The 26,391-nt window shown below is 41.5% G+C and overlaps 1 protein-coding gene across 6 annotated transcripts in view; it reads right to left on the reverse strand.

Annotated features, from left to right (window-relative positions):
* Nucleotides 1–23,318, reverse strand: part of WDR19 (WD repeat domain 19) — a 435,717-nt gene extending 412,399 nt beyond the window's left edge. For 3 of the 6 annotated variants that reach the window (XM_033947367.1, XM_033947366.1, XM_033947372.1), the window contains exon 1: nt 8,071–8,206. In XM_033947367.1, the coding sequence (XP_033803258.1) occupies nt 8,071–8,076 (6 nt within the window). In that variant the 5' untranslated portion in view covers nt 8,077–8,206. Of the gene's footprint in view, nt 1–7,823; nt 8,030–8,070; nt 8,207–9,891; nt 10,290–23,090 lie in introns of those variants that run through there. The other 3 variants (XM_033947368.1, XM_033947370.1, XM_033947369.1) reach the window with 3 other exon arrangements.
* Between the last annotated feature and the right edge of the window lie 3,073 nt (nt 23,319–26,391).

The following is a 26,391-nucleotide window of genomic DNA, read 5'->3' on the forward strand; positions in this document are numbered from 1 at the left end:
ACGACAAAAGGTAAAAAAAAAGAATTTTATTTCTATCTTGTGATTCAAATATATCAGATTTGAAATATGTATCTTGCTAGACATAACTGGGGAGTGCAAAGCCCAGGCAGTGCTTCTTTAGCTTCCAGCTGGCTTAGGGCTCTCTCTGACCAGGGGGCAGTTGCCCTAGTTCCACTCCCCTAACACCATTCCTGTCACGTGTGACTGTGGTATTCTGTTACATGATATTTGTGTAGCATTCTGTAATAATTTGGCTTATTCAGTTTTCTTGATAGTAGAGGGGATATATGTGAAGGGGAGGGGAGACAGGGGTTTTGTTGATCTTTGCCCTGTATTATTTGTATTTATAAAATGACAATTGTATAGAATATTGTTTCTGGGGGATCCAAGATGGCGTCAGGCTAGACACGCTGAGGAGCCGTTCTGAGGACTTTCTCTTAACAATAATTTCTTAGCGGCTACATCACCTACCCAATGCCTAAACGGAGGGGCCGTAGTGCCGCTAGTACCTCGCGGCCCACTGCCACCCCCGCGGTCGGCGATATCGGGGAACTCCTCAGACGGATGCAGGGAGCATTTTTGCCGTCGGAGGGAGGCCCGCAGAGGAGTAGTGGCGTCAGCGAGGCCGTGGTGATTCCTCCGGGATTGGAGACATCTTTGAGCCCCGACATTAGGGCGCCGCCCCTGCAGCCTCAGCTAAGCAGCTCTCCAAGGGGTAAGGGAACCCCGGATGTTGGGGCCTTGCCTTCCCCTGACGCAACTAGTCCAACACAGAGCCTGCTGACAGGAGCTCTCATGGATATGAGCTCCTTTGAAGAAGCTGAGGAAAAATCATCTTAGGAGAGGTAAGTCAGCCTTCAGGGACAGCGACAAGTTAATCAACTGGACGGTGAGCACTATGACACTTCTTTACCTTTAATTTCTTTGGAAAAACCCTCAGAAGTAACTCTGGATTCACTATGGGATCTTATGGCCAGACTAGTGAAGACCATAAGTCCCAAACTTCAGTCAATTGAGGGGAAACTGTCTCAACATTCTACTGAACTTAAAGAACTGGAAAATGAAATGACTGCCTCTAATTCCTCTGTTCAAAAGATTGAACAGGAAATTAAATCATCTAAACAACTACAGGATACTTTAATGAAAGATAATATAAATCTTAGGAGAAAGATGGAGAATTTGGAAAACAACTCCAGATACAATAACTTAAGATTAATTAACTTTCCTAGGCTACCATTGACACCACCTAGAGAAATGTTTAAAAGATATTTTCTTGAAGTTTTGGGGGCCTCAGAAGATTCATTACCTCCTTTATCACGAGTCTATTATTTACCTAATAAGATTAAATTGCTAAAAAAGTCGTTGGACCAAGGATTATTGGATGTATCGGAGTTATTGGAAAAATCTGATAAAGAGGCTATAGAACCAAGTACTTTGATTGTAACAGTAGCTCTCTCTATTGATAAAGTTTGGTTGTTAAAACTATTCTTTAAAAATAAACAGAAAGAATTTATGGGTTGTAAAGTGCAGATATTTCCTGATTTATCACGAGAGACCCAAAAGCGTCGCTGTGAATTTCTTATGTTGAAGCCAGGTGTTACATCTTTAGGTGCTACTTTCTATTTACGACATCCTTGTAAGTGTATAGTGCATCACCAATCAGTTAAATATGTTTTCTTTGAGCCTAATCAGTTGACTTCTTTTTTAGCGCTCTCCCGATTGGAGGCAGAAAAATCATAAGCTCTAAGATTATTGATTAATCCCACAATCAGCCCTCTAGCTAACTTTATATGAAAGAGTGTACATTTTGTTCAATTTTTTCTTTTGTTTTCGCTAAGAAATCTTGGATCCAAATTTGAGGACTTGAGCATTTTAGTTTATACATGATTTAAATGTTATTGGAATGTTTCTTGCTCTATGTGGAATTGCTAATTTGCTAATTCTTGATTATATGATTTAAAAATCAATAAATATATTTAAACATAAAAAAAAGAATATTGTTTCTTTTTATACTTTAATAAAATATGTTCAATATAAAATCATAACTATTTGAGGCTTGTGCAGATGAGATCAGATGGTTTGTGGGACCGAGCTCGCGGGGACGGGGCGGCGATGGTTTTTTTAAAAAAATTTCAGTCTTAGTAGTTTGCCGGTCCACGAAATAATTATTTTATTTCCGCTGGTCCATAGGTGTAAAAAGGTTGAAGAACACTGATCTAGATATCAGATCTTAGGATCTCATATGATCTAAACCATTTCAAGTCCACATCCTGTTTCAAATTTCATAATCATCTATGTCAATGGTCTCAAATTCACGGCCTGGGGACTGCATGCGGCCTGCCAGATATTATTTTGAGGCCCTTAGTATGTTACCATTGTTCTGGAACATTGCTCGCCTCACTTCTGTAAACTCAAGCAAGCGATTTCCTGCACTATCACTAATGTAATAATTTTTAATACATTTTTTTACATATACAAATTAAAAGTTTAGGCATCACATTTGTAAGGAACATGCAGGGATTGGTAGGAGGTGATGAGTATAGATCAGCGGTCTCAAACTTAAACCCTTTGCAGGGCCACATTTTGGATTTGTAGATACTTGGAGGGCCGCAGAAAAAATAGTTGGTCTTATTAAAGAAATGACAACTTTACATGAGGTAAAACTCGTTATAATTTACAAAACTTTCCTGAATTGCTTCAGATAATTTCAGCTATACACAGCTGAAAGAAATGCAACATGCAGAAAGTGAAAAACTATCTAAACTTCACTTTCTGCATGTTGCACTGCTTTCAGCTGTATATAGCTGAAATTATCAGAAGCAATTAAGGAAAGATTTATAAATTATAACGAGTTTTACCTCATGTAAAGTTGTCATTTCTTTAATAAGACCAACTATTTTTTCTGCAGCCCTCCAAGTATCTACAAATCCAAAATGTGGCCCTGCAAAGGGTTTAAGTTTGAGACCGCTGATCTATACTCATCACCTCCTACCAATCCCTGCATGTTCCTTACAAATGTGATGCCTAAACTTTTAATTTGTATATGTAAAAAAATGTATTAAAAATTATTACATTAGTGATTTCTATTCCGCCAATACCTTGCGGTTCAAGGCAGATTACATAAGAAGTTATCTCAACATTTCCAGAGGTATTTTCAGAGTGGAACGGGTTGCTACAGGGTATTGAGATGATTCTTGCGGAGTTAGTTTGTCTTTAATGATTTCTTGAATAGCATGGTTTTTATTTCTTTTCTGAAAGTTTTGTAGAGGCCAATAAAAAAACCTTTCATATACACTATGAGATGTTACAATGACAAAAGAAACCTCTTTATTGTGAAAGGTAGCACACATCTCTGTGGATCTTGCCATGATCAACGTTGATGTTACAATACAAACTCCCGATGCCTGGCTGGATGTTACAATACAAACTCCTGACGACTTTTGGACTTACTGATACTTATTAAATAGAATAGAAATTGAGTAAGTCCACGAGTGATAATCTTTGGAGACAAAGCTGTTTGGCCGGCAGTTACAGCAAGATGCAGGACTATACCCTTACATTGAGAAATTTGGAGTAACTCCTTACACAAGGTCTTGGAGAGGCAAGATATATTAAAATTCCCCAGAGGAAGATCCGTTTTAGGTTGAAATGCTCAGATAGAGTCTGAACTATGCAGGTATGTCAACGTGGATTGTGGCAGGATCCACGGAGATAAGTGTTGCTTTTCACACAGTAAACTTTTTAGTCGCAGGACATACATAAATGATTTTCTATTTTGTAACTTTTTTGATAATAATAAATTAAAAAGTTAGGTATAAACAAAGGATACACGGGATAGGGAAAGGCAGGTGGTGATGGGCATAAATGATTATAAAGAAATACAAGACGGGGACTTGAAATGATATATACATTATAAGAGATTCTGAAGACTGATGTCTGTATTGTTATGATATGCCCAGTATTCATTCAATTATCTATATGTTCAAAGGGAAGATGTAAGTTGCTTTAATAGAGGAGATAAAAAGAGATTGATGTTGAGAAATAGCTGTCAGAATTTAAAAGTTATGATGACAATTGATGTTTAACTTAAAACCTTGATCCATATAAATTGTTTTCTATCATCTTTGTGACCCATCTTTCACTACTATAAGTTTGGATAAGGGTTAGATGTTGTGGAGACTTAAATCTTTGATATCTTAATGGTAACACGGTTACCGACAGGTCTACAGCAGTGGGGTTTTAGGATCGTAAAACCCGATGCAAAATAGCCAAGCAAATGTAAGTGAATCAATCGCTTGGCTATTTTGCATGGGGTTTTACTAATTTGCATGGCCGGATCAGAAAATGGGCGATCGAGGGGAAAAACACGCAGTGTGCCGTTTGTGAATCAGGTCAGTTAGCAGCGATCGTTGCTAAACCTGTGAAAACAGGTTTCACAGGTTTAGCAACGATCACTGACTTTAGTGAATCTGGGCTTTAGAAGGACGTGCAACCAGCAACTGGGAAAAGATTAGAAAAATAAAATCACCAGACAACAAAGGTAGAGAAAATGATTTTATTTTCAGTTTAGTGATTGAATTGGGTCCGTTTTAAGAATTTATATCTGTTGTCTATATTTTGCACTGTTCAGGAAGAAATGAATTTCTTTCTGTTTCTCTAAAGTTTTTGGGGAGGTGGGGGGGAGGGTAAGTTCTTTATGGCAGAAGGGAGTGGGCATCCCTCCTGCCATTTGTGGGTCACTGCGTGTCAGGGAGGGCATGTGTTTGTCGGGGGTCGTTGCGGGAGGGCCGTTGATGGGGGATGTTTTTATTTTTATGGCACAAAAATATATAACCCTTTGGATAATAGCCAATACTATCCAAGAAATAATGATGAGGAAATCCAATTGACAATTGGCTACCACACTTGGTCCCTTGGACGGAAAGCCTGAACTGGGAAAGAATAAATGAAGTAGAAAAAATTATTTAAATAATGGACATCAGTATGAGCCCTTAATGGATAAACGGGAAATTATGGCTCGGGCCGTATCTCATAGGTGACTAGCACCAGACCGCAGTCTAAATGAGAACTGCCCCATACATCATTTAGTCCATTGTAAAGGTATGAAATCACACTCACAGGAAAAAAAAATTTTCAGATTTATACACCAAGGGAGAAAGGTAAGAAAGGCATAATAAATACATACACTCCCTAGAAACCAACCCAATAATTAATACAATATAATAATATAAAGTGCAGAGTGATGGATAACTATATAATAAAAGTTGAATCTAATGTGCGGTTCAAAATCATAAATAATAAGAATGAAATGAGATATACTATAATATAAAGTGCAAAGTACAAGTGCTCACTAGCAATTCATGTTATTCTAAAAAGAGGGACTAACTTGATAAAGACCTACTAACAGTGAAGTAATAAATAAATACATAAACTCAATCCTATTTCATAAAGTGAGCCAGAAGAAATTGCCAATTCTGTGAACAAACCATACGTTCTTACAATAATCCATGAGAACACTTGAGAATTCTATGTAGAATGCATTGTCCAGTCAATAATTCAAATAATTAATTGAAAAGAGCAGAATTTTAAAAAAACTCATCAGATGGTTAAATTACAACTGTTCAGCTCCTAAGAACGTAATTCATAAATCCAGAAAAATTAAGAAAATAAATAAATAAATAGATAGATAGAAAAAGGGCATGTCTGTAATACTACACAAGTTAACATAGTCCCTAGCGCCATTTATTTCATGGCGCATTTCAATCAAAAGCACTGCTCACTTCATAGAAAAATTCATTCGCAGTAAAGGAACCTAAACATAATACTCAGCACCAATGCCAGAATCACACATATGCTCTTTCGTGATGTCAGTTTTCACATCAACACGTATACTCGAGGATGTTGTCCACGCGGGGTCTCCAAGGCGTTCTTAAATCCGGAAGACGCCATTCTACTTTCCTTTTCCAGAGTTTTGATTGTTGTACGCTGTGGAACCTTGGATCGACAGGTCAAAGTAGCTGATGTTGGTTTCTCCACATTTTGGCAAGCAATCTCCGCTCCTGACGAAAAGGCGAAACGGAGCTCTGTCGAATGGTGATAGTCATTGATTGGTGACTTCGATCCCTTGTGTGATTTTGGTATTTGAGTGATGATATTCATCGACTGGTAATATTCAGAGAATCAGCCAATAGCGATTGAATTGCTATTGTTAGTGAATCTAGCCCTAAGTATGCTCTTAACTGTGTTTCCAAGGCCTTCTTATCCATTTGCTGCTTTTCTCTTTCTACCCTACATCCATCTTTGGCATTAACTTTTAACATTCAACTTTCTTCCATTTTTTTTGCTTTCTTCTCAAAATCTAATTGTTTTTCCATGTCTTACCTTCCCTTCTCATTTATCCATATGTACCCTTTCCTCTGTCTTTCTTCTCCCCTATTTCCATCCATCCCTATGAAGCATATAACATTATTAGAACATTAGAGTTGTTATTTTAAGAAAGATATGGTGAGCAATATAGTGAGCAATTCTAAAGACAGTGATCCCAGCAGTTTTCAATAGTTAGGGAAAAAAAGCAATGTTAACCATCAAGCTGTTTCTCCACATTGATCTCCTAGGACCAGAACCAGTAGTGTAGCCAAGGGCGAGCACACCCACTTGCCACAGGCCAGTCTATGCAGAAAACAGGAAGTTGCATCAGAGGAAAGGCTGTAGGCTTGTGCTGAGCAGCATACTTTGGTTGTTGCTTGCTGCCAAAGGATTGACTTTTAAAAGGTACATGTTGAGGGGAGGAAAGTTTAGAGCCCAAATCACTAGGGAGCTAAGGAACAGATGCTGGACAGAGAGCAGGGGCTGGTGTTCCTGTGCCCACCCAAAATTGGGTGTTTGTCTATGCCACTGGCAGAACCTTCTAAAAAGGTATCTAAAGCATCAATGCTGTCAAAAGTTATTTTTTTAGAGGATTCAAACAGCAATTAAACTATACATATTTTAAAAGATGGGTCTGTCATTCTGCTTTTATTCAGTTACTAAAGCAATTTACTCCACTTGAACATTTGGCAGTGGTAATGCCTATTCTTTGTTTACAATACAAACCCAAAAAAAACTGTGGAGTGAACGATGTTCCTGAAATGGACTTTATTGAAAGTTTCAAAAGTCAACGTAAACAAGCCACATAAAAACCTTAGGGACCTAGTTTTTTATGTGGATTATTTTTTTGTTGTTGTTGTTTCTCTTGGATTTTCTTTTCTGTGGATTTCCCAGGGTCAATTTCTTTGTTTAGGTTTTCTTTGTTTACAATACACCAACAAGAACAAGAAGTGGTGCAGATGCTCCTGCTACCACAAAGGTTCAAGGGCCAGATAACACGTGTCTGGTCTAAAGGCAGTAAATTGAGTCAAACTACTGCAAACTTGTGCATTTATGGATTAGCACTCTCCTACCAAAAACAGGGAGACAGAAAAAAGTAAGCATTTCAATTACTCCTACCACCAAGATCCTTACCAAAGTACCATCATAATTCATAACGAGAAAGCGCTGCACAATCACAACTTGAGAGTTTTAACGCCTGTAAAATCATCAAGATATTTAATCCGATTAAAAGATACCACCTTATAGTTACGGGGGATTTTATTTAGTATTCGATAAAACTACGGTAAAGCATTAACTAGCTTGTCATGTGTCTGCTAATTCCAGAGGCCGCTTTGCAGACGTCATATAGGATAGTCACCCAATCATACAGAGTTGGCCAACTCTAGTCCTCGGTGCAGCAGGCGAGCCAGCGATATTAAATATAAATATTCACGAGTCCATTTACATAGGCGTACCTGGCCCGTTTACAGAACAGGAAGTCTCCGAGACCAAAGCAACCCCAGGCTTTCATAAAAATGAGGACCCTGTCCTCCTTAGCTAGTAACCCCGAGTCCTGGGGACACACAGCGCCAAAACTGGGCCTGGCTCCCCCACTCGGAGCAAAGCGGGAGCTGTCAGATTCCCGCAAAAAGAAGCGCAGCGCACGAGTTGGCTCTTAAGATTCTCGGTATCACGGGGAAGCGCTGTAACCGCGTGCTTTACCTTCATCTCCTCACAGTTCTCGGAGCCCGAGCCCGAACCCGAACCCAGCCTGAGCACCGCACTACACAAGGCGCATGCGCGTCACCATAGTAATGGAACCCCCGCCGTGCGCCGCGGCGTCTGCCAGTCGCCAGGGAGATCTCTTCTGTCCGACCGCAAATGGGAAGTTGCCGAGGGTGCACGTGTACCGGCTGCAGCCTAGAAAGGCAGAGAATGGGCTGGGAAACTACTCAACGCTGATTAACAACCAGAAAACGGATCTGGCTAGAAATAAATACAGATATTCCTTTCATCTAGCTGCCCCCTATGCCTGGAATAAATTACCCGGAGTTTGTCCGTCAAGCCCCTTCCCTTATTTAAAAGCAGACTGAAGACCCACCTTTTTTATATAGCTTTCAATCCTTAACTAATACGACCATTTATTTTTTCCCTCAAAACGGGATCTACTAATTTTCAGCCCCACCTCCAATTCTGCCCTAGCCCCGCCCCCAATTTCTTCTTCATTTTTCCTGTACACACAGTATCTTATTACAGTGGAACCTTGGTTTACGAGCATAATTCTTTCCAGAAGCATGCTCGTAAACCAAAATACTTGTATATCAAAGCGAGTTTCCCCATAGGAAATAATGGAAACTCGCTTTGAAACGTTCCCCCCCCCCCCGCGCGAACCCGGCACCACCCGCCTGAACAACTTGAACTTACACCCCCCCCCCTTTCTGGCACCAGCACGCAGCCCACAGGACGTGCCGGTGCCGCTTGAAGATCTTCCTGCCTCTGCCGGGCCTTGAGCATGCATCTGCGCATGCTCAAGGCCTTCTAATCTCGGCAAGAGGGAGAATTAGAAGGCCTTGAGCATACGCAGATGCATGCTCAAGGCCCGGCAGAGGCAGGAAGATCTTCAAGCGGCACCGGCACATCCTGTGGGCTGCGTGCCGGTGCCAGACGGGGGGGAGGGGGGGTAAGTTCAAGTTGTTCGGGTGGGGGGTGCCAGTTCGAGCGGTGGGGTGGCTTTGCGAGCGGGGGAGCGATGCTGGTGCTCGCAAATCGAGTCAACACTCGGTTTGCGAGACAAGTTTTGCGAGAATGTTTTGCTCTTCTTGCAAAACACTCGCAAACCGGGTTACTCGCAAACCATTTATAATGGTAACCATAAAATTAAAAAAAACCCACAAAGCACACTATATGCAGAGAAAATGTTAATTATCATTTATATTGGGGGGGTTCAAAGAGGTCAAGACAGATGACTTTATGCAATGTCACCTCAGTAACAACTATAGAAAAATAGACAAATATAGTGCAAAATATAGACAGCAGATATAAATTCTTAAAACTGACACATTTTGATCACTACATTGAAAATAAAATCATTTTTCCTACCTTTGTTATCTTGTGAGTCTCTGGTTGCACTTCCTTCTGACTGTGCATCCTTTCTTTCTTTCTCACTACCCCTCCCCCCCCCTTTTTTTTTTTTTAGGTGGAGAAGGCAAAACAGAGTATGTGATGTCTACCATGGCATGGCATAAAGTGATGGCAAAGACTGAAATACAGTTTTAATAATAGGACTCAATGGCAATGGATGGATAATCTGATGCAGACTCTGACATTTCATTTCAATTCATTCAACATATTTATGGACCGTCATGACAAAAAGGCAACTGAGAAGGGGGGAGAGAAATAAAGTCTAACAAATTAGAGTGAGTGCATGGCATGTTTTCGATTTGCATGGAAACCATTTTAACTTTGCTGCTTTCTCTTCAAGGCTTCCACCAGGTCATTTTTAGAGTTTCTTGTTTTGATTTGTCTACAAACGTCTGAACATACCTGTCCATTAACACTTGACTTTTCCTGGACTTACACAACACGGATCAAGTCCCAGCAGCTGTTAATTTTCTTTGAACCATCACCAGCTTTCTTGATAAATACTGTATACCCCCACAAAGCCATGGTCCAAATCCCAAAGGTACACAGAAGATACCCCCCCCCTTCAAAGTTTCTGTAGTCGGGCAGATGAGGTCACTCAAATTGTTCTCAATTTGTTGGGGAGGCAAATGCCTCATTAAATCAAAGGCATACTCCAGCTGTTGGTCACTCATGGCTCCGGTGCTCGCTGCCTTGCTATGATGCAAGCGGTATGCTGGAGGCGTGGCATGGGCTGGCTCTCTAGGTCTTGATCTCCCATCTTGCCTCCTTCGGGCTCAGCGCTTCCACTTCCTCAGCACCTAGGAGTGAACATCTGGGTCAGTACGAGGCTGCTCACTTTCTTTCTTGCTCCTCCACCCCCAAAGCTGCCACCGCTGCAGATTAATCTAAGCCACCACCAAAGCGTGCACCGACTTCACAAGCCTTCCCCTCAACATCAATTCTGATATCGGAGAGGACGTTCCGGCCCAGCCGGGCAGCGATTCGCTGGCCCAGAACGTCCTCTCTGACGTCAGAATTGACGTCAGGAAGAAGGCTTCTGGGCAGCGATTATCAGCAGAGAGGTAAGGAAAGCAGCGGCGGCGGTGGACCAAGGGGGAACGGAAGGAGGGAGGCTTTTTTTTTGTGCGGCAGGGAGGGAAAGGAAGCGATCGCCTGTCCTGTTGTCCCCAAGCACAGCTTTGGGACGCTGTCCCTGAAAATGGGACATTTCGGCGTCCTGAAGCTGTCTGTGGGGACAACGGGACAGGGGATCTAAAATGGGACATATGGTCACCTTATCCTTAACCCTACTCCTCTGCCCTCCAACCCAGCCCGCTGATTGACTGTTCCCCTTAACTCAGTAGTCTCAAACTTAAACCCTTTGCAGGGCCTATTTTGGATTTGTAGGTACTTGGAGGGCCTCAGAAAAATAATTAATGTCTTTTTTAAAGAAATGACAATTTTGTATGAGGTAAAACTCTTTATAGTTTATAAATCTTTCCTTTTGGCTAAGTCTTAATAATAATATTGTAATTTATAGCTAAAGAGACATATGATCAAGAAACTGTTTTATTTTATTTTTGTGATTATGATAAACATATCAAGGGCCTCAAAATAGTACCTGGTGGGCCACAAGTTTGAGACCGCTGCCTTAACTGTATCCATGACATCTTGTTTGTCTGTCTTGCCTGTTTAGATTGTAAGCTCTTTCGAGCAGGGACTGTTTTCTTATTCTTTGTGACTGTACAGTGCTGCGTGCATTTGGTAGCGCTATAGAAATAATTAACAGTAATAGTAGTAATAGATATAAAACAACTAAAATATATAAACTGGTATCTTGACTATGTGAGAAACAACAATACTATGCACAAGGACACTCCAGAAAGTCTTGGGGTAAAGCAGACAATATTTTATTTTCTCTCTGGCCAGATATGGTGGCCAAATGCAAAAAGAGCAAAGTAGGCACAGAGAGCTTCCTACAATCATCCATTTTTAGTTAGTTTACAAATTTCTTAGTTTCTCCTGTATGCCTGCTCATAGGTTAGAGCAGTGGTTCCCAACCCTGTCCTGGAGGAACACCAGGCCAATTGGGTTTTCAGGCTAGCCCTAATGAATATGCATGAAGCAAATTTGCATGCCTATCACTTCCATCATATGCAAATCTCTCTCATGCATATTCATTAGGGCTAGCCTGAAAACCCGATTGGCCTGGTGTTCCTCCAGGACAGGGTTGGGAATCACTGGGTTAGAGAAGTGTTTTTCAACCTTTTTGTACCTATGGACCGGCAGAAATGAAGGAATTGTTTTGCAGACCGGCGGTTGAGGAGTGCTGGTGTGGACTCGGGTGCTGCTACTGGACTGCCAAGGGAGACGGGGGGAGTGACTTTTCCTATTAGGAGGCTTCTCCTCAGCCTACCTGGGGGCTCGGGAGGTTGCATCTCGCGCTCTGTCTTGCTGCTCCGGTTCCATGCCGCATGTTGCAGCAGCGGGACCTTCATTCCTTTTGGCCAGGTCTGGGAGCAAGGAGATCTTCCGCTCCTTCCGGGGAGGACCAAAAAGAGAGTTAGGCCGGGGAGGCAGTTGCTTTCAATGCATGCACAGTGGATACCTGCAGCACGGTCAGCGGATTCGCCGCATGGCACCCGCTTCGCGCGCCTCCAGCTCTCCAGTGGTCTTTGACCCAGAGTTGCCCATCAACCACTGCACCATGTTTGAACGCGCGAGCGCCCCATTGGCAGCCCCAGCACTGCCTGAAGGTGTTGGAGGACAGCTGCACTGGTGTTTTTGCCTGGGTAGTCCACGAAGCGTTTGTAGTGAGCCACTTTTTTAACTCAGTGCTTGTGGGGGATACTGGTCCTTTGCGGACCGGCACCAGTCCATGAACTGGTGATTGAAGAACACTGGGTTAGAGCAGAATCAGTTCACAACCGATCAAATGTTTCATTCCATACTTCTTTTTTCCATGCCCCTGTTTACTTCTCCAATTATTTATTTATTCATTTTTCTATACTGTTCTCTCAGGAGAGATCAGAATGGTTTGCATGAATTTATTCAGGTACTCAAGCATTTTTCCCTGTCTGTACCAGTGGGCTAGCTATCTAATCTACCTGGGGCAATGAGGGGATTGAGTGACTTTTCCAGGGTCACAAGAAGCAGTGTGGGTTTGAACCCACAACCACAGGGTGCTGAGGCTGCGGCTTTGGCCACTGCGCCACACTCTTCCCCTCTATTCCTGAGACCACCAGCTCTATTTTCTATTTCCCATATATGGTTACCCAATCCTCCCATCACATGCTCATTCTTCATGCAACATACTGCATCCTTCAACATGATACTTCAACAAAGCCTTTGCTAAGGCATCATGTTCTACAGTTACTGAAGACGTGTTCTCAGAATTGTCTCATCCCCCCTCCTTGACTGTCTTTTTGCACATCTCAGCATCCTTCTTGCCGGTGAAAAGCGCTTTGGGGGGGAGGGGGCGGCAGGAGATATTGGGCATTTCTCCTGCTGCGATGTGTTGGGGGGGGTGCAGCATTTTGTGGCAAGAGAGATTGGGTATCTCTCCTGCTGCAATTGTTGCGAGGGGGGGGTGTTGGATGGGACAGTTCTATGATTGTCTAATCAGTGTTGTTTATGACAGACACCGGTTAGAGAATTACTTTTAGGTGAAGGACTGGCACCTCCTTTGCCTAAAAGGTCTTGTTTTGGGCGTTTGGGACTTGGGTGATTTTTTTGGTCAGGAATGTGGTGTAAGCATACATGTAGTGGCGGTCTGGCCGATTAAACTGTTGAACGTTCAGGTAGGCCATTCTTGGGAAAAAAAACACATTTTGGATGGTTTTTTTTGAGAATGGACATTTCCCTGCTGTCTCTACTTTGTGCGCCTAGGGCCTTAGGCCAACAGGGTACTTAGACATTGTTTTTGATTATGCCCCTCCACGTATCCAGGCACATATATTTTTCTTCAGCATTATACTTTGACTTTGCACATCCCCACAATCTATCAAAGCACACACATGAAATTGTACCACCGGTGGGTTGCTGGTTTCTGTTACCTTAATTGTGAAGTGTTGTTTATAGTGTACTTTTCTTGATTTCCACACTGGAGCAGCAATACTAGCTTGATTCCACTCCAGCATGGAAAACAACATCAGTGCAATCATCTTCTTCTTCAAGTCTAACATGTTCCCTTGGTCTTCCACAAAACCTTTCTCTTTCAAAGAAACAGAACATCACTAAGCCTAACTCCACTAGAACAAAAATAAGTACTTCAGTATTTCCACTTTCCCTCCCCAAGTCTCAAGTATATACTGAACTGAAAGTGAGGAAAAGTAAATAAATTAATAACAATGTCCAAAAGATATTAAAGCCTATACCGAGAAAACCAAAGCAGTACTCAAAATATAAAAGTTCAGTTTGTTTTTAAAGGATATCTCAAAGGAATGCTAAATTGCTTCTGATTGCTGCACATGCCACTCAGTAGGAGCTTCAATTGGTCCCTTGACCCTGGTATTATGGGTTCATCCTCTTTCTCTTGTTCTCACAGCAGTCTCTGTAGTGAGCAGTATCTGGAATGGGCCTTACCACTCAGGCTGCAATTTCATTTCCCTCCATGATTTTTTTATAAAGACCAATTTGCCACGAGTAGATCGGAAAAAGTTATAATGCCACTTTATAGAGCAATGGTCAGACCACACTTGGAATACTGTGTCCAACATTGGTCTCCCAACCTAAAGAAGGATATAAAACTGCTGGAGAGGGTGCAGAGACGAGCAACGAAGCTAATAAAAGGTATGGAGAACTTGGAATATGAGGAACGACTTAAGAGACTGGGATTGTTCTCCCTTGAGAAAAGGAGACTGTGAGGGGATATGATCGAGACTTTCAAAATACTGAAAGGAATCGACAAAATAGAGCAAGAAAAAAAAATTATTTACAATGTCCAATGTGACACAGACAAGAGGACATGGACTGAAGCTAAGGGGGGACAAGTCCAGGACAAATATCAGGAAGTTCTGCTTCACGCAACGAGTGGTGGACACCTGGAATGCCCTCCCAGAGGAGGTTATTGAGGAATCCACCGTTCTAGGATTTAAAAGAAAACTAGATGCACATCTCCTTACGAGAGGCATAGAGGGATATGGGTGACTAAAATTATGCCAGGTGTACACCTGGCTGGGCCTCCGCGTGTGCGGATCGCCGGACTTGATGGACCGAAGGTCTGATCCGGAGATGGCAGTTCTTATGTTCGACTACGAACTCCAGAAGTCCTTTAGATCTGAGGGAACACAAGGATGAAGACAGTGACAGTATGTATTTTCTAAGAAACTGACCACCCATCTCCAACAATGGAAAATCCCCCATAGTGCCCAAATAGGGTAAACTGAAAAGCATTTGATATATCCCTATTGTCAGTACGCCTCGAACTTAACCCCTACCACCTAATATTGGGGGGGCCCACTAGCGAAACTGACATTTTGGGGGCTTCTCTCGGTCCTTCCTGATGATTTCATTTGGGTAAGTAGAATTCAATTTTTTTTATGTATAAGAGTAAGATAGAAATCAAAAGTCCTTGAAAAACCCTTAGATTGATTGTACGTTAGACTAGATGACACTGTTGAAAAGTTCCAGTAATATTGTGGGGTTTTATACTTGGTGAGATTTTATTTAACAATAGACTTTGTATTTTTGATTGATAGACAGAGTGAGATAGAAATCAAAAGTCCTTCTGGAATCCTTAAAATTGTTTTAGACTGGATGACACACTTGTGAAAAGTTTCAGTAATATTTTGGGTTTTATATTTGGTGAGATTTTACTATCAAAAGTCTTTGTAGTGTTACCTGTGCCAGTTTGCATTGTATGATTTGCTATTATAAGCTTGCTAGGGTGTTGCATGTAAGAATATTTGAGCTGCTCTGAAGAAAAGCAGGGTTCAAAGTGAAAACAGTCACTCAATTAAGACACGCCACATCTGTACTAAGAACTTTTACTTTTTTACCTTGTGCTTTTAATTCTATTTATTGTCAGTCTCTGCCCTGGTGAAAGGCCCAGTGCACACTGGACTGGAACTGGCAGCTGGCATCTGTCCTCTTCTAACACACTTCTTATATTTTTTTCCTGCTAAACTTCTGCCTGTAAATTTCAGGTAGTAACCAGTGAGGGCAAGTGTAGGCATAAGTGTATTATTTATGCCAATGACTCTTGCCTAACACGCTTTATCTCGATTTTCTACCTATTAACTAAAGTCTCCCTCCTTCATAAGTGGGAGCATTTCAATCTCAAAGGCTACACACAGACAGGGACATTTAGAAGCCCATACTCTCTCATGAAATATATGAGCAAGGCCCACAAACCAAGGCAGACTTCTGCAGCCTCAAATATGAACCCTTTTGATTTTCAAGAACTCACAGATATTGTACACAAATATTTTGACAAGAAAGGGGGTCCATATGAGGGTAATTTTCCAGAACACACATGGCACGATATTCAGAAACAAATGGTTTCTCATTCTCAGAAGTTTAGAAAGAAAACAAATAAACGAAAATGCCTTTTCATTCAAGGAATATTAAGGGGAGTTATTAGCCTAAGACAAGAAAATACTGACTTGAACACTCAGTGCCATCAGCTGTCCAAAGACTTAAATGAGGCACAAATTAATATATCCATGCTAAGAACCCAAATTGTTCAAGCTACAAATTCCTTTTTAGCTGTAAATGAACAATTAGAAGAGGCCAAGGCAGAATTAAAGTATTTAAAGTCAAAATGTGCCTCACAGGGACAGGTTAATGCTGTCTCCTCACAGATTCTGCCGTCTGCACCATTGCCACTCTCACCATATAATCCATGTAGTCAGAAAACCGTTTTTGTAGCAGGTCAGAGAAAAGGTAAACTAGCTACAGATGTAGAACAGGAAAAAGAACCGACAAACGAAAGTGAGGAAAATTCATTACCAGGCCAGAGCAATACCAATAGTACCCCTATAAGTGACACAGCTCCAGTAACAGTAGTGCTGCAGGGACATATGAAGGACAGTGACATTGAAAGAATAGTGGAGAAAGTGGGCCCTATGCCTTTTAACATAAATGAATGGTGCAAATGAGCTACTGACATACTGATTCACTGGGGTCTAGGGAAATACAAAAGGAACAATGCAGATTTTGATAAGCTTATGCACCTAGCCCTGGGTCCACATTATTATAAATTTGGATCTCTTGTTCATCCATACCAATTTGTAAAGATGGGCATCGAACAACTATTTCGCTGCACCTCTTTGCAAGTACTTAGAACTCTTTCACCCCTGCCAAGTGATACACTAGAGCAGTTTGCTTATAGAGTGTGGGTAATCAATGCGGTACTTAACGAACATGAACATTGGCCCATTTCCTCAGATCATGGTCAGAGAGAACATAAAGAATTCCTATTAGAATTATTATCTCCCGAGATTACTAAACACCTTCTGTTGTTCTCGGAGGACCCTAAAACTACGCCTTTTGACACTTTACTGCTCAGGATTAGGTCTGTGTGGAAGACCCAGCCAGCTCAAATTATTTCAGTCTCTGAAGCTAGAAGGTGGCGTGCTGAGGGAGCACCCCAATACAAGAAAACACCACACACAGGAAATAGAGGGCATGTCAGAGGTAGTTTGCCAACTAAAAATGCTGAATGGTAGCGATAGCTAGGCTGACACCTATATCTTTCTGTGGAGCTGTCCTGATTCTTAAGAGGGCCAAGGGCAAGCACTTGGTCCAGGGCAATTTGTTTCTAGAATTAATTTAGCCAACTGTCTCTTTATTGTCTGATTCATTTGCTCCACTCTCTCTGAAGAGAGTGGGTGCCAGGGAGTATGGAATTCCCATGAAATACCCAATCCTGTCATAATATTTTGGAGCACTCAGGAAGTGAAATGAGTTCCCTGATCCGAATTCACATTTTCCATAATACCATACCATGGAATGATTTGTTCAAAGATAACTTTAGCCACCCCACCCGCGGTGACTGTACTCATGGGATAGGCCTCCACCCACCTCATTAAATTATCTACAAGCACCAACATGTACTTGGGCCTGCCCACTGGAGTAACTCAGTAAAGTCTACCTGGATGCTCTGAAAAGGCTGCAGTAGCGGCTGCTGGCCTCCGCAACACTTTTTTATTTACCTTTTTACAAATTATACAGTGGTCACAATTCTGTTTTGCCATCGTGTAAATCCCTAGGCATCCAAATTCTCTTAGTGCTAAATCACATAGGGCCTGAATGCCCCAATGACTCCCTTGATGTAATACTGATAATACTTCCTGCATAAGTTGTTTGTTCAACATTTTTTTCCCATCTGGTAACAACCATTTCCCTTCATTGGTTTTAATAGCTCCTAAATTGGTCAGTTCTTCCTCCTCTTTACTGGTAAATGTAGGAGTGACTGTGCAATCACGTACTCTAGGGGTTAAAATACATATTGTCACCACCTCCAATTCCAGGGCAGCTTTTTTTGCTGCTTCATCCACTAACCTGTTTCCCATTGCTTCTGGTGTGTGTGCTTTTTAGTGTCCATTCACATGGCCCATGGCTATTTCTTCAGGGAGGAGGAGATTCTCTAGAACTTGTTTAATTAGATCTCCATGTATTAACTCTTTCCCTTTGCCATTGATCAATCCCCTTTCTTCCCAAATAATCCCAAATGTTTGCACTACTCCCAAAGCATATGTAAATGGTTCCCTTTTTCTCTTTTAGCAATCTCAACGCTTGGTTGAGGGCATATAAGTCACAGGTTTGGGCTGATCAAGTGTTCGGTAATTGCCCTGCTTCTATCACAGATAGCCATTATGTCTTTTTCCTTCCACTACCCTCAAGGAGCCATCAATACACATTTGACGGCCCCTAGGTAATAGTATATCCCTCAAGTCTGGATATATTTTGGTCTGATACTCAATTATATCCAGACAATTATGCTCAAGTTGTCCCCCTTCCACAAGAAGGTAGCTGGATTTTGACAAGTATCTGCATCCTTTCCCATTAGGATGGCTTCATATTTCAATATTCTGGAATCAGTTAGCCACCTGCCAGCTTTCTGATTCAGAATAGTTTTAACCTGATATGGGGTGCTCACCCAAAGTTAATTTTCTGCTCTCTTCCACCAGGAGAACTGTACCTGCCACAGCTTGCACACATTCAGGCCATCCTTGTGAAACAGGATCTAGTAATTTGGACAAGTATGCTACTGGCTGCCATTTCCCTCCCCAGTTCTAGGTCAACACTCCCAAGGCTGCCCCTTGTTTCGTGTAGCAAATAAATGAAAGGGCTTATCCAAAGAGGGCAGTGTTAACACTGGGGCTGTGATCAAACTTTCTTTCAAGTCTGTCACCAACTTCTTTTCCTCCTCTGTCCATTTGAGAAGGTTTGGTTTCTGGGCATATGAATCAATCCATAATCTGCAGTAGCCTATTAAAACCAGGAGTTTTCTTAACTCCCTTTTAGTTTTTGGTAAGGGAAGCTCTACAATTCCCTTAATTCTCTCAGAATTGGTTCTTCTCTTTCCTTCACTTATTAGGTGGCCCAAATATTTCACCTCTTTTTCTACATAGTGTGATTTGGTCTTACCCTAAGATCCTGTTCTCCTAGGAAAGTTAGTAGGGCATTTCTGGCCTATGCCACTGTCTCCCTTTTCTTTCCCGATAGCAAAAGATCATCTACATATTAAAGTAAGGTAACTTCTGCAGATACCTTGAATGTCTCTAAGACCTGTTCTAGCACCTGTCCAAACAGATTGGGAGACTCTGTGAACCCCTGGGGTAGCACAGTCCACCTATATTGTTGCTTCTGCCATGTGAATAGATTCTCCCACTGAAAAGTAAAGAGGTCCTGGATGCCCAGGTTTAGTGGGCATGCTCAAAAAGCATCCTTCAAGTCCACTACATTAAACCACCCATGCTCATGTGGGATTTTGCTCAATAAAGTACAGGTTAAGGACAACTGGATGTCAGACCTGTACCACCTGGTTCATAAGCCGTAGATCTTGGACCAGGCGGTATGATCCATCTGGCTTTCTGATAGGCTAAGTCTGTTTTGAAGTTGAGCATTTAAAAAGACAAAAAGTAATTTAAAAAGATCAAAAAAGTGAGAGTATTATACTTATAGATACTACAGGGACATAAGAACATAAGAAATGCCTTCTCCGGATCAGACCTAGGTCCATCTAGTCCGGCGATCCGCACACGCGGAGGCCCATTTAGGTACTCCTTTATGGAGACCCGGTTTTCCCGTAACCCTCAATATGATTAGCAAGAAGGTATGCATCCAACTTGCGTTTGAAACCCAGAACAGTAGTCTCCATCACAACCTCCTCCGGGAGAGCATTCCAAGTGCCCACCACTCGATGTACGAAACAGAACTTCCCAATGTTAGTCCTGAACCTGCTGCCGCTCGGTTTCAGGCTATGACCTTTTGTCCGTGTCACATCTGAAAATGTTAGTAATGAGGGTTCCTGATCTATTTTGTCAAATCCTTTTAATATTTTAAAAGTCTCTATCATATCTCCTCGCAGTCTTCTCTTCTCGAGGGTGAACAGTCCCAGTTTCTTGAGGCGTTCTCTGTAGCTCAAATTCTCCATACCTTTGACTAGTTTCGTGGCTCGCCTCTGCATCCTCTCCAGCAGAGTTTATCCTTCTTAAGGTATGGAGACCAGTGTTGGACACAGTATTCTAAGTGTGGTCTAACCATAGCTCTATAAAGTGGCATTATAACTTCTTCCGATCTACTTGTGATTCCCTTCTTAATCATACCCAACATCCTGTTTGCTTTTTTCGCCGCCACCGCACATTGGGCCAATGGTTTAAGGGTTCTATCAATCACTACCCCCAGATCCTTTTCTTGTTCGCATTTGGTTAAAGTCACCCCCCACATCCTATATTCATGTTCTTTGTTTTTCTTTCCCAAATGCATCACCTTGCATTTGTCTAAGTTAAAATTCATCTGCCACTTTTTCGCCCACGTCTCCAGCTGGTTGAGATCTTTTTGTAGATTCTCGCAGTCTCTTAGAGTGCCGACCGCCCGACATAATTTTGTATCATCTGCAAACTTGATTATATTGCTTGTTGTTTCCTCTTCCAGGTCAATGATTGAGGACTGAGCCGTATCAGTAGTGAACTAAAAAAATGTTGCTTACCCAGCGGTCTCATAAGCTAAAAACGGTTCTCTGAGCACTGAGAAGTGTTAGAAAGTGTGTGTTATAATCACCTGTGTGCACATTAGTTCATAACTGTTTTCTGATAGGCAGGACAGGTGTATTGAAAGGTGACATACAAGGTTCCAAAAGTCCATCTGCAATTAGACCCTTAATCACTGGCTGTAATCCCTTCTGATCCTCCAATGAAATAGGGCATTGGCTTTGATATACTACTTCATCACCCTTTTTCAACTTAATTTTCAAAGGAGCAATTTGCAACCCATCCCTATATGGAATAGGGTGATGTCACCTTTCACACAATCTGCTCTTCCTTGTGCGTAGTTAAGGCTGCCATAGATATTACCATCTGGGCATTCTTTATACTTATTTCCAAACCTAGCTGGATAATAGAATCTTTGCCTAGCAGGCTGGCTCTTGCTTCAGGGATATACAAGAGGTCTCCAATTAACTCTTCTGTTCCTAACAAGAGTAACTTCTTTGATAATGGGTACTGAAAACCTTTCCCCAGACACAGTTAATTTCTGTTTGGTGAGTTTCATTCCCCACGGAATTAAATTCAATGATGTCCTAGATACCCCTGTGTCAGCTAGGAAAGTCACTTCTTCATAGGGCCCCACCTTCAAGTTTATCAAGGGCTCCCAGTGAGACTTTAGAAATATCTGACCCCCTTAATCATCTTGTCATATGAGGGATGCTCTTTCCTCCCTCTTTAGGTCTGGGCAATCTCGTTTAAAGTGTCCAGGCTTGCCACAGTAGAAACATTCCATGGCCTCACAGGGTGATTTCCATAACTGCCCCTGATTAAATTCCCTGCCTGCATTGCCTCCCCTGAATCCCCATCTTCCTCTACCTCTTCCCCAATCTCTCTGCCCTTCCCCCTGCTCACCTCGTTTATCTACTAGTATCAACTCTCTTTTTAATCACCTCATCTACTGCTTCTATTTATCCTCCTCTCTTTTTACAAATACTTTCTGCGCTTCCCTCAATAATTCCTCCAATGGCTTCTCACTCCACCCTTCTATTTTCTGTACCTTTTTCTTAATATCAGGCCATGCCTTTGTAACAAAGTGCAATTTTAGTAAACCTTGAGCTACAGGATCATCTATTTTTATGCCTGAATATTTTCTCATTTGTTCCCGTAATCTCTATAAAAAGGCTGATGGAGCTTGTTCTTGTTGCAGTTCAAATGCTTTAGTATAATTCTGGGATTTAGGAGCTTCTTCTTTGATCACTGCTATTATGAGGTCCCTTAAGTCCTTCATATTAGCTCGATGTGCTGCATTCTGATTTCTCCACTTAGGATTTACGTTGGGAAATTTCTCCTCCCCCTTGGGTCCTTCCTATGCCACAGAATGAGTATTTTGCCACTGTATCAGGGCAGCTCTCCTAATCATCCCTTGTTCTTCCTTGCTAAATAAAATATCCAGAATAGACATAATTTCTTGCCAGGTATAAAAATTGGGTCCTAACAACTGGTCAAATTGTTCAACTAACCCAATAGGATCCTCAATTAAGGATTTAATTTCCTTTTTTTAAACTTCTCAATTCAATGCTAGTTAATGGGGAGCTAACATATCCGACCACACCTTCCCTCAGTGGGAAGCTCTTTTCCACTCCCACCCCTTTTTCCTTGCGAGGGTGCGCTTTGGAGACAATAGGATAATTAACCAGATCTGTCTGACACCGCTTTAACTCTTTTTTTTAATCTGGCATACGGCTCTACTGTCTCTACGGGAGTCATGGAAAGAACCACTGGGTCTTCCCATAAATATTGAACAGCCACCTCCCCCTGGGCTTCTTGTACCGACAATCCATTCGTATTATACGGTGGGGGTAAATTCTGCAGAGGGTCCCAGGGACAAACCCCAGCTTCTGCTTTTTCATTTTCTCTCTGCTGCTTCGTTTTAATGGGATAGAGTTTCATCCCGCCCCCTAACCAGCAGGAAGCATACTCCACTTCCTCTTGTGAATAAGGCTTCTTGTGATTTTCGTAGGAATTTAAGATTTCACAAAGCCAATCTTCCGCCGCACCATACTTTGGCCAAAAGATAGTTGAAGGTTTAATACTCTCTTTTGTCCAGATGAAACAATACTTGATCATCTGTTTCTTATTTTTCCCTTTAGTACAGGATTTGGCTTCCCAATACTTTATCATCCTCCCTTGAGGGATTTTTGGAGGAATGCTTCTAGGGTCTCTACAATCCCTCTCTTCACTTTTGCTAGCACTAGATCCCATTCTGTACCCTGAGCCACCTCAAGCATGCAACAGATCCTTTTCTGCTTCGTCCGTCTCTGGCCGCACCCCTCGTGTGATAACGGAAACACAAATTGGAACTTTGCACTCGTTCCATACCTAAAGGCACATCTCACACACTTGCAAGGTGCTCACAGAATGCTCCCAACCACAAAGGTAATACTAGCTAACCCCCCAAATTCTTACCTTAGTCTGTGCGCACAGAGTTGCCTGGTTGTGCACACTTATTTCCTTCTGCTTTACTCAAGCCTTTTTCTCAAACAGGTCTCAGGATGTTTTGTCAGTACATTGTGGGACCCCCACGTCAAGAGCTGCGAGACCACAGAACTCAGCGGAATGCGTCTCCCCGCTGCTCGATGATGCCAGTCCCAGCCAATGATGACATCATCCCAGACGAGTCCCCAAACTGTGAGAAACAACACTACTGCTCACAAGGACACTCTGGAAAGTCTTGGGGTAAAGCAAATTTCTTAGTCCCTCCTGCCTGCCTGCTCATTGGTTAGAACAGTATCAGTTCACAACCTATCAAATATTTCCTTCCATACTTCCTTTTTCTACGCCCCTGTTTACTTCTTCCATTACCTCTATTCCTAGGAACACCAACTCTATTTTCTATTTCCCATATATGGTTACCCAGTCCTCCCATCACATGCGCATTCTTCGTGCTATATGCTACTTCAACAAAGCCTTTGCTGAGGCATCATGTTTTACAGTTGCTGAAGGCATTGTATTCTCAGGAATGACTCATTCCCCCCTCCTTGACTGTTTTTTTTGAACCTCACTGCAGAAAGTTATTAGTACCTGTCCCTCTACTGTTTTCATGTATTATTACATGCTACAATAATTGACATAATTCATTTGCAAAATATTAGTAATTCACTCTTTTATATTATATTATAAGATTATTTCTTATTTTATTTCTTACAGCTATAAAAGACATTAGTAAACTAAAAGCAAGCAAGAAAGAAAATTTTATATTTTAATCATTTCTAAGAAAGAGTAGGAAGCAATAGGTTCTTTTTTTAAAAAAAACAAAAAACACATTATTATTAAGCAGGCTGATAAGTGTGGGATGACTGTGTTAATGAATAAAGAGGATTATGTTAAATGACATTGAGGCAGGGAACAATATTTTTTCTAGTGCAACAAGTGTGTCATTCTCAACAGCAGGGTATACTCCCCATGTAGGGTTACCAGATTTCCTCTTTAAAATAGAGGACACATGGCCCCGCCTTGTTTATTATTAGGATTTTTTATATACCGCCTATCAAGGTTATCTAAGCGGTTTTTACAATCAGGTACTCAAGCATTTTCCCTATCTGTCCCGGTGGGCTCACAATCTATCTAACGTACCTGGGACTGTGGAGGATTAAGTGACTTGCCCAGGGTCACAAGGAGCAGCGCGGGGTTTTGAACCCAAAACCCCAGAGTGCTGAGGCTGTAGATCCAACCACTGCGCCACACACTCCTCCACTTGTTCCACTCCCGGCCCAACCCCGCCCCCACATAAACCTCATGTCTCCTTCTCTGAGCTCCAGCCTGCGTCTAAAGGGCCTCTCTGCATGTGTATGGTTACCATTTTTTTCTGGGAAACCCGAGACACAGGACCCTGTCATGTTCTGCCTCCAGTCCCACCCCATTCCACCCCCAGCCCCATTCTGTTTTGCCCCAAGCCTCACCCCACAAAGCTTCCTCTCTTCTGGATGAGCTCCAGGGGTTGGAGCATGCGTGGATGTATGTGATGTCAGAGGCCCTCTAGATGCGGCCAGAGCTTGTTGGGGCTTTCCAAAACCCGGACAAATGCCATGTTTTTGAATGTCTGGCTAGGATCCTGACCAGTCATCTGGTAACCCGAGGCATGTGTAGACCGTGACGCAATGACATCACACTCATGTACACATACATTTCTTTCTTTCTTTAATTTGTTTTTTATCCTGTCTTCCCCAAAGAGCCCAGGATGGCTTACAGGTCAACATAAACAATATACAGGTTACAATTTGCCATAGTTACAGTACAAGTTTTTAATCCTAACTTGATACATACTAGGGATCTAATACTAATATACATAATATACAGTTTTCAGGTTAATTGTCATCGTTACAGTGCATGATTTTTCAATATATGTTTTTATCCTAATACAACTGTCTTAGAGATTAAACTCCACAGGTGACCCTTGAATTTAATTCCCTCCCGCCCACCCCAAGACAGAGCTTTTTTGGCTCTTCAGCAATCAGGAACAGGGGATTGCTTTGGTAGGATTTTTCTGTTCTTACTTTTTTCTTCCAGGTGTAAGTACTTCTGCAAACAAGAGAAAAATCCAACAGGAACTGCAGCAAAACCAAGCGAAAAGCAAAAACCAAAAACAACTGCAGACTATGTACAAGATGCAGGCACTGTTTATTTCAAACTCTAATGGTATATACAACCTTATTACCAACCGAGGGACCCAACACGGTCCGTGTTTCAGACAACAAACCTTCCTCAGGAGTCCTAATAAACATAAACATTAAGTGTAAATAAAACTTAGAAAATATCTTAATGAGTGAGACAGGTGATAGTGTGCATAATACAAATAATAAAATGTGAAAAATTAATAGTGAATAGGTGAGCATAGAAAGTGGTGACAATTTTGTCATAAAAGTGCTAAATATATATATCTTCAAAAAGAATTGTGAAATGGTGAAAAAGAATGATGTTGTAAAGGAAAAGGAGAGAAAGTGAACAAAGTATGTATATTAACTTATAATTTTAAAAGTGATGGGAAAGGAATTAAGTGACACTAATAAAGTATAATGTGTGAAAAAATGTGGAGCCAAAAAAGAAGTAGATTGGACATACCGTGGTAGATAAGGTTTTACAACAAACTGCATTAAAGGAAAAAACTGATATATAAAAAAGAAAACAAATTAACATCACATAGCAAATGGAAGCCCACATAGTATTTAAACAGTAGAATACATTAATGAATATATAATATGTAACATAAAATTGAATTTAAACATTAAAATATTTACGGACATTAAATTAATATTTTAATTCAAACAAATATCAAAAATGCAGAAGTATCTTAAAAAGTTAAAACGGCATTGGCATAAAAATACATAAAAAAGTTAAATAAAATGGATCCAAACTTCTAGGAGAAAGGACTATATCAACCACTAGAAGACAAAAATATTGCAGTATGATGGTAAGTTCGTAGTGAATGAAGAGCCGCAAAGGTGTGACGACGGGTAATCTAGGATATAAAATTTGAGCTTAATGGATGTGAACTGAGGACATCAGATTTACGTCACATAGGTGCATAAAGTAATGAAAAGAGGGCATAATGTGGCAGAAAAAAAGTGCAAATAACCAAGCATGCTAGAGTTTACAAAACAAGTTAAGAATGCAGAGCTGCGTCTGTGTATCACAATCAGGATGATATATAGCAATGAGCTGTGTCTGTATATCACAATCAGGATGATATATAGCAATGAGGTTTAATACT

This window comes from Geotrypetes seraphini, chromosome 1 (assembly GCF_902459505.1).
Source record: "Geotrypetes seraphini chromosome 1, aGeoSer1.1, whole genome shotgun sequence".
Taxonomy (NCBI): domain Eukaryota; kingdom Metazoa; phylum Chordata; class Amphibia; order Gymnophiona; family Dermophiidae; genus Geotrypetes; species Geotrypetes seraphini.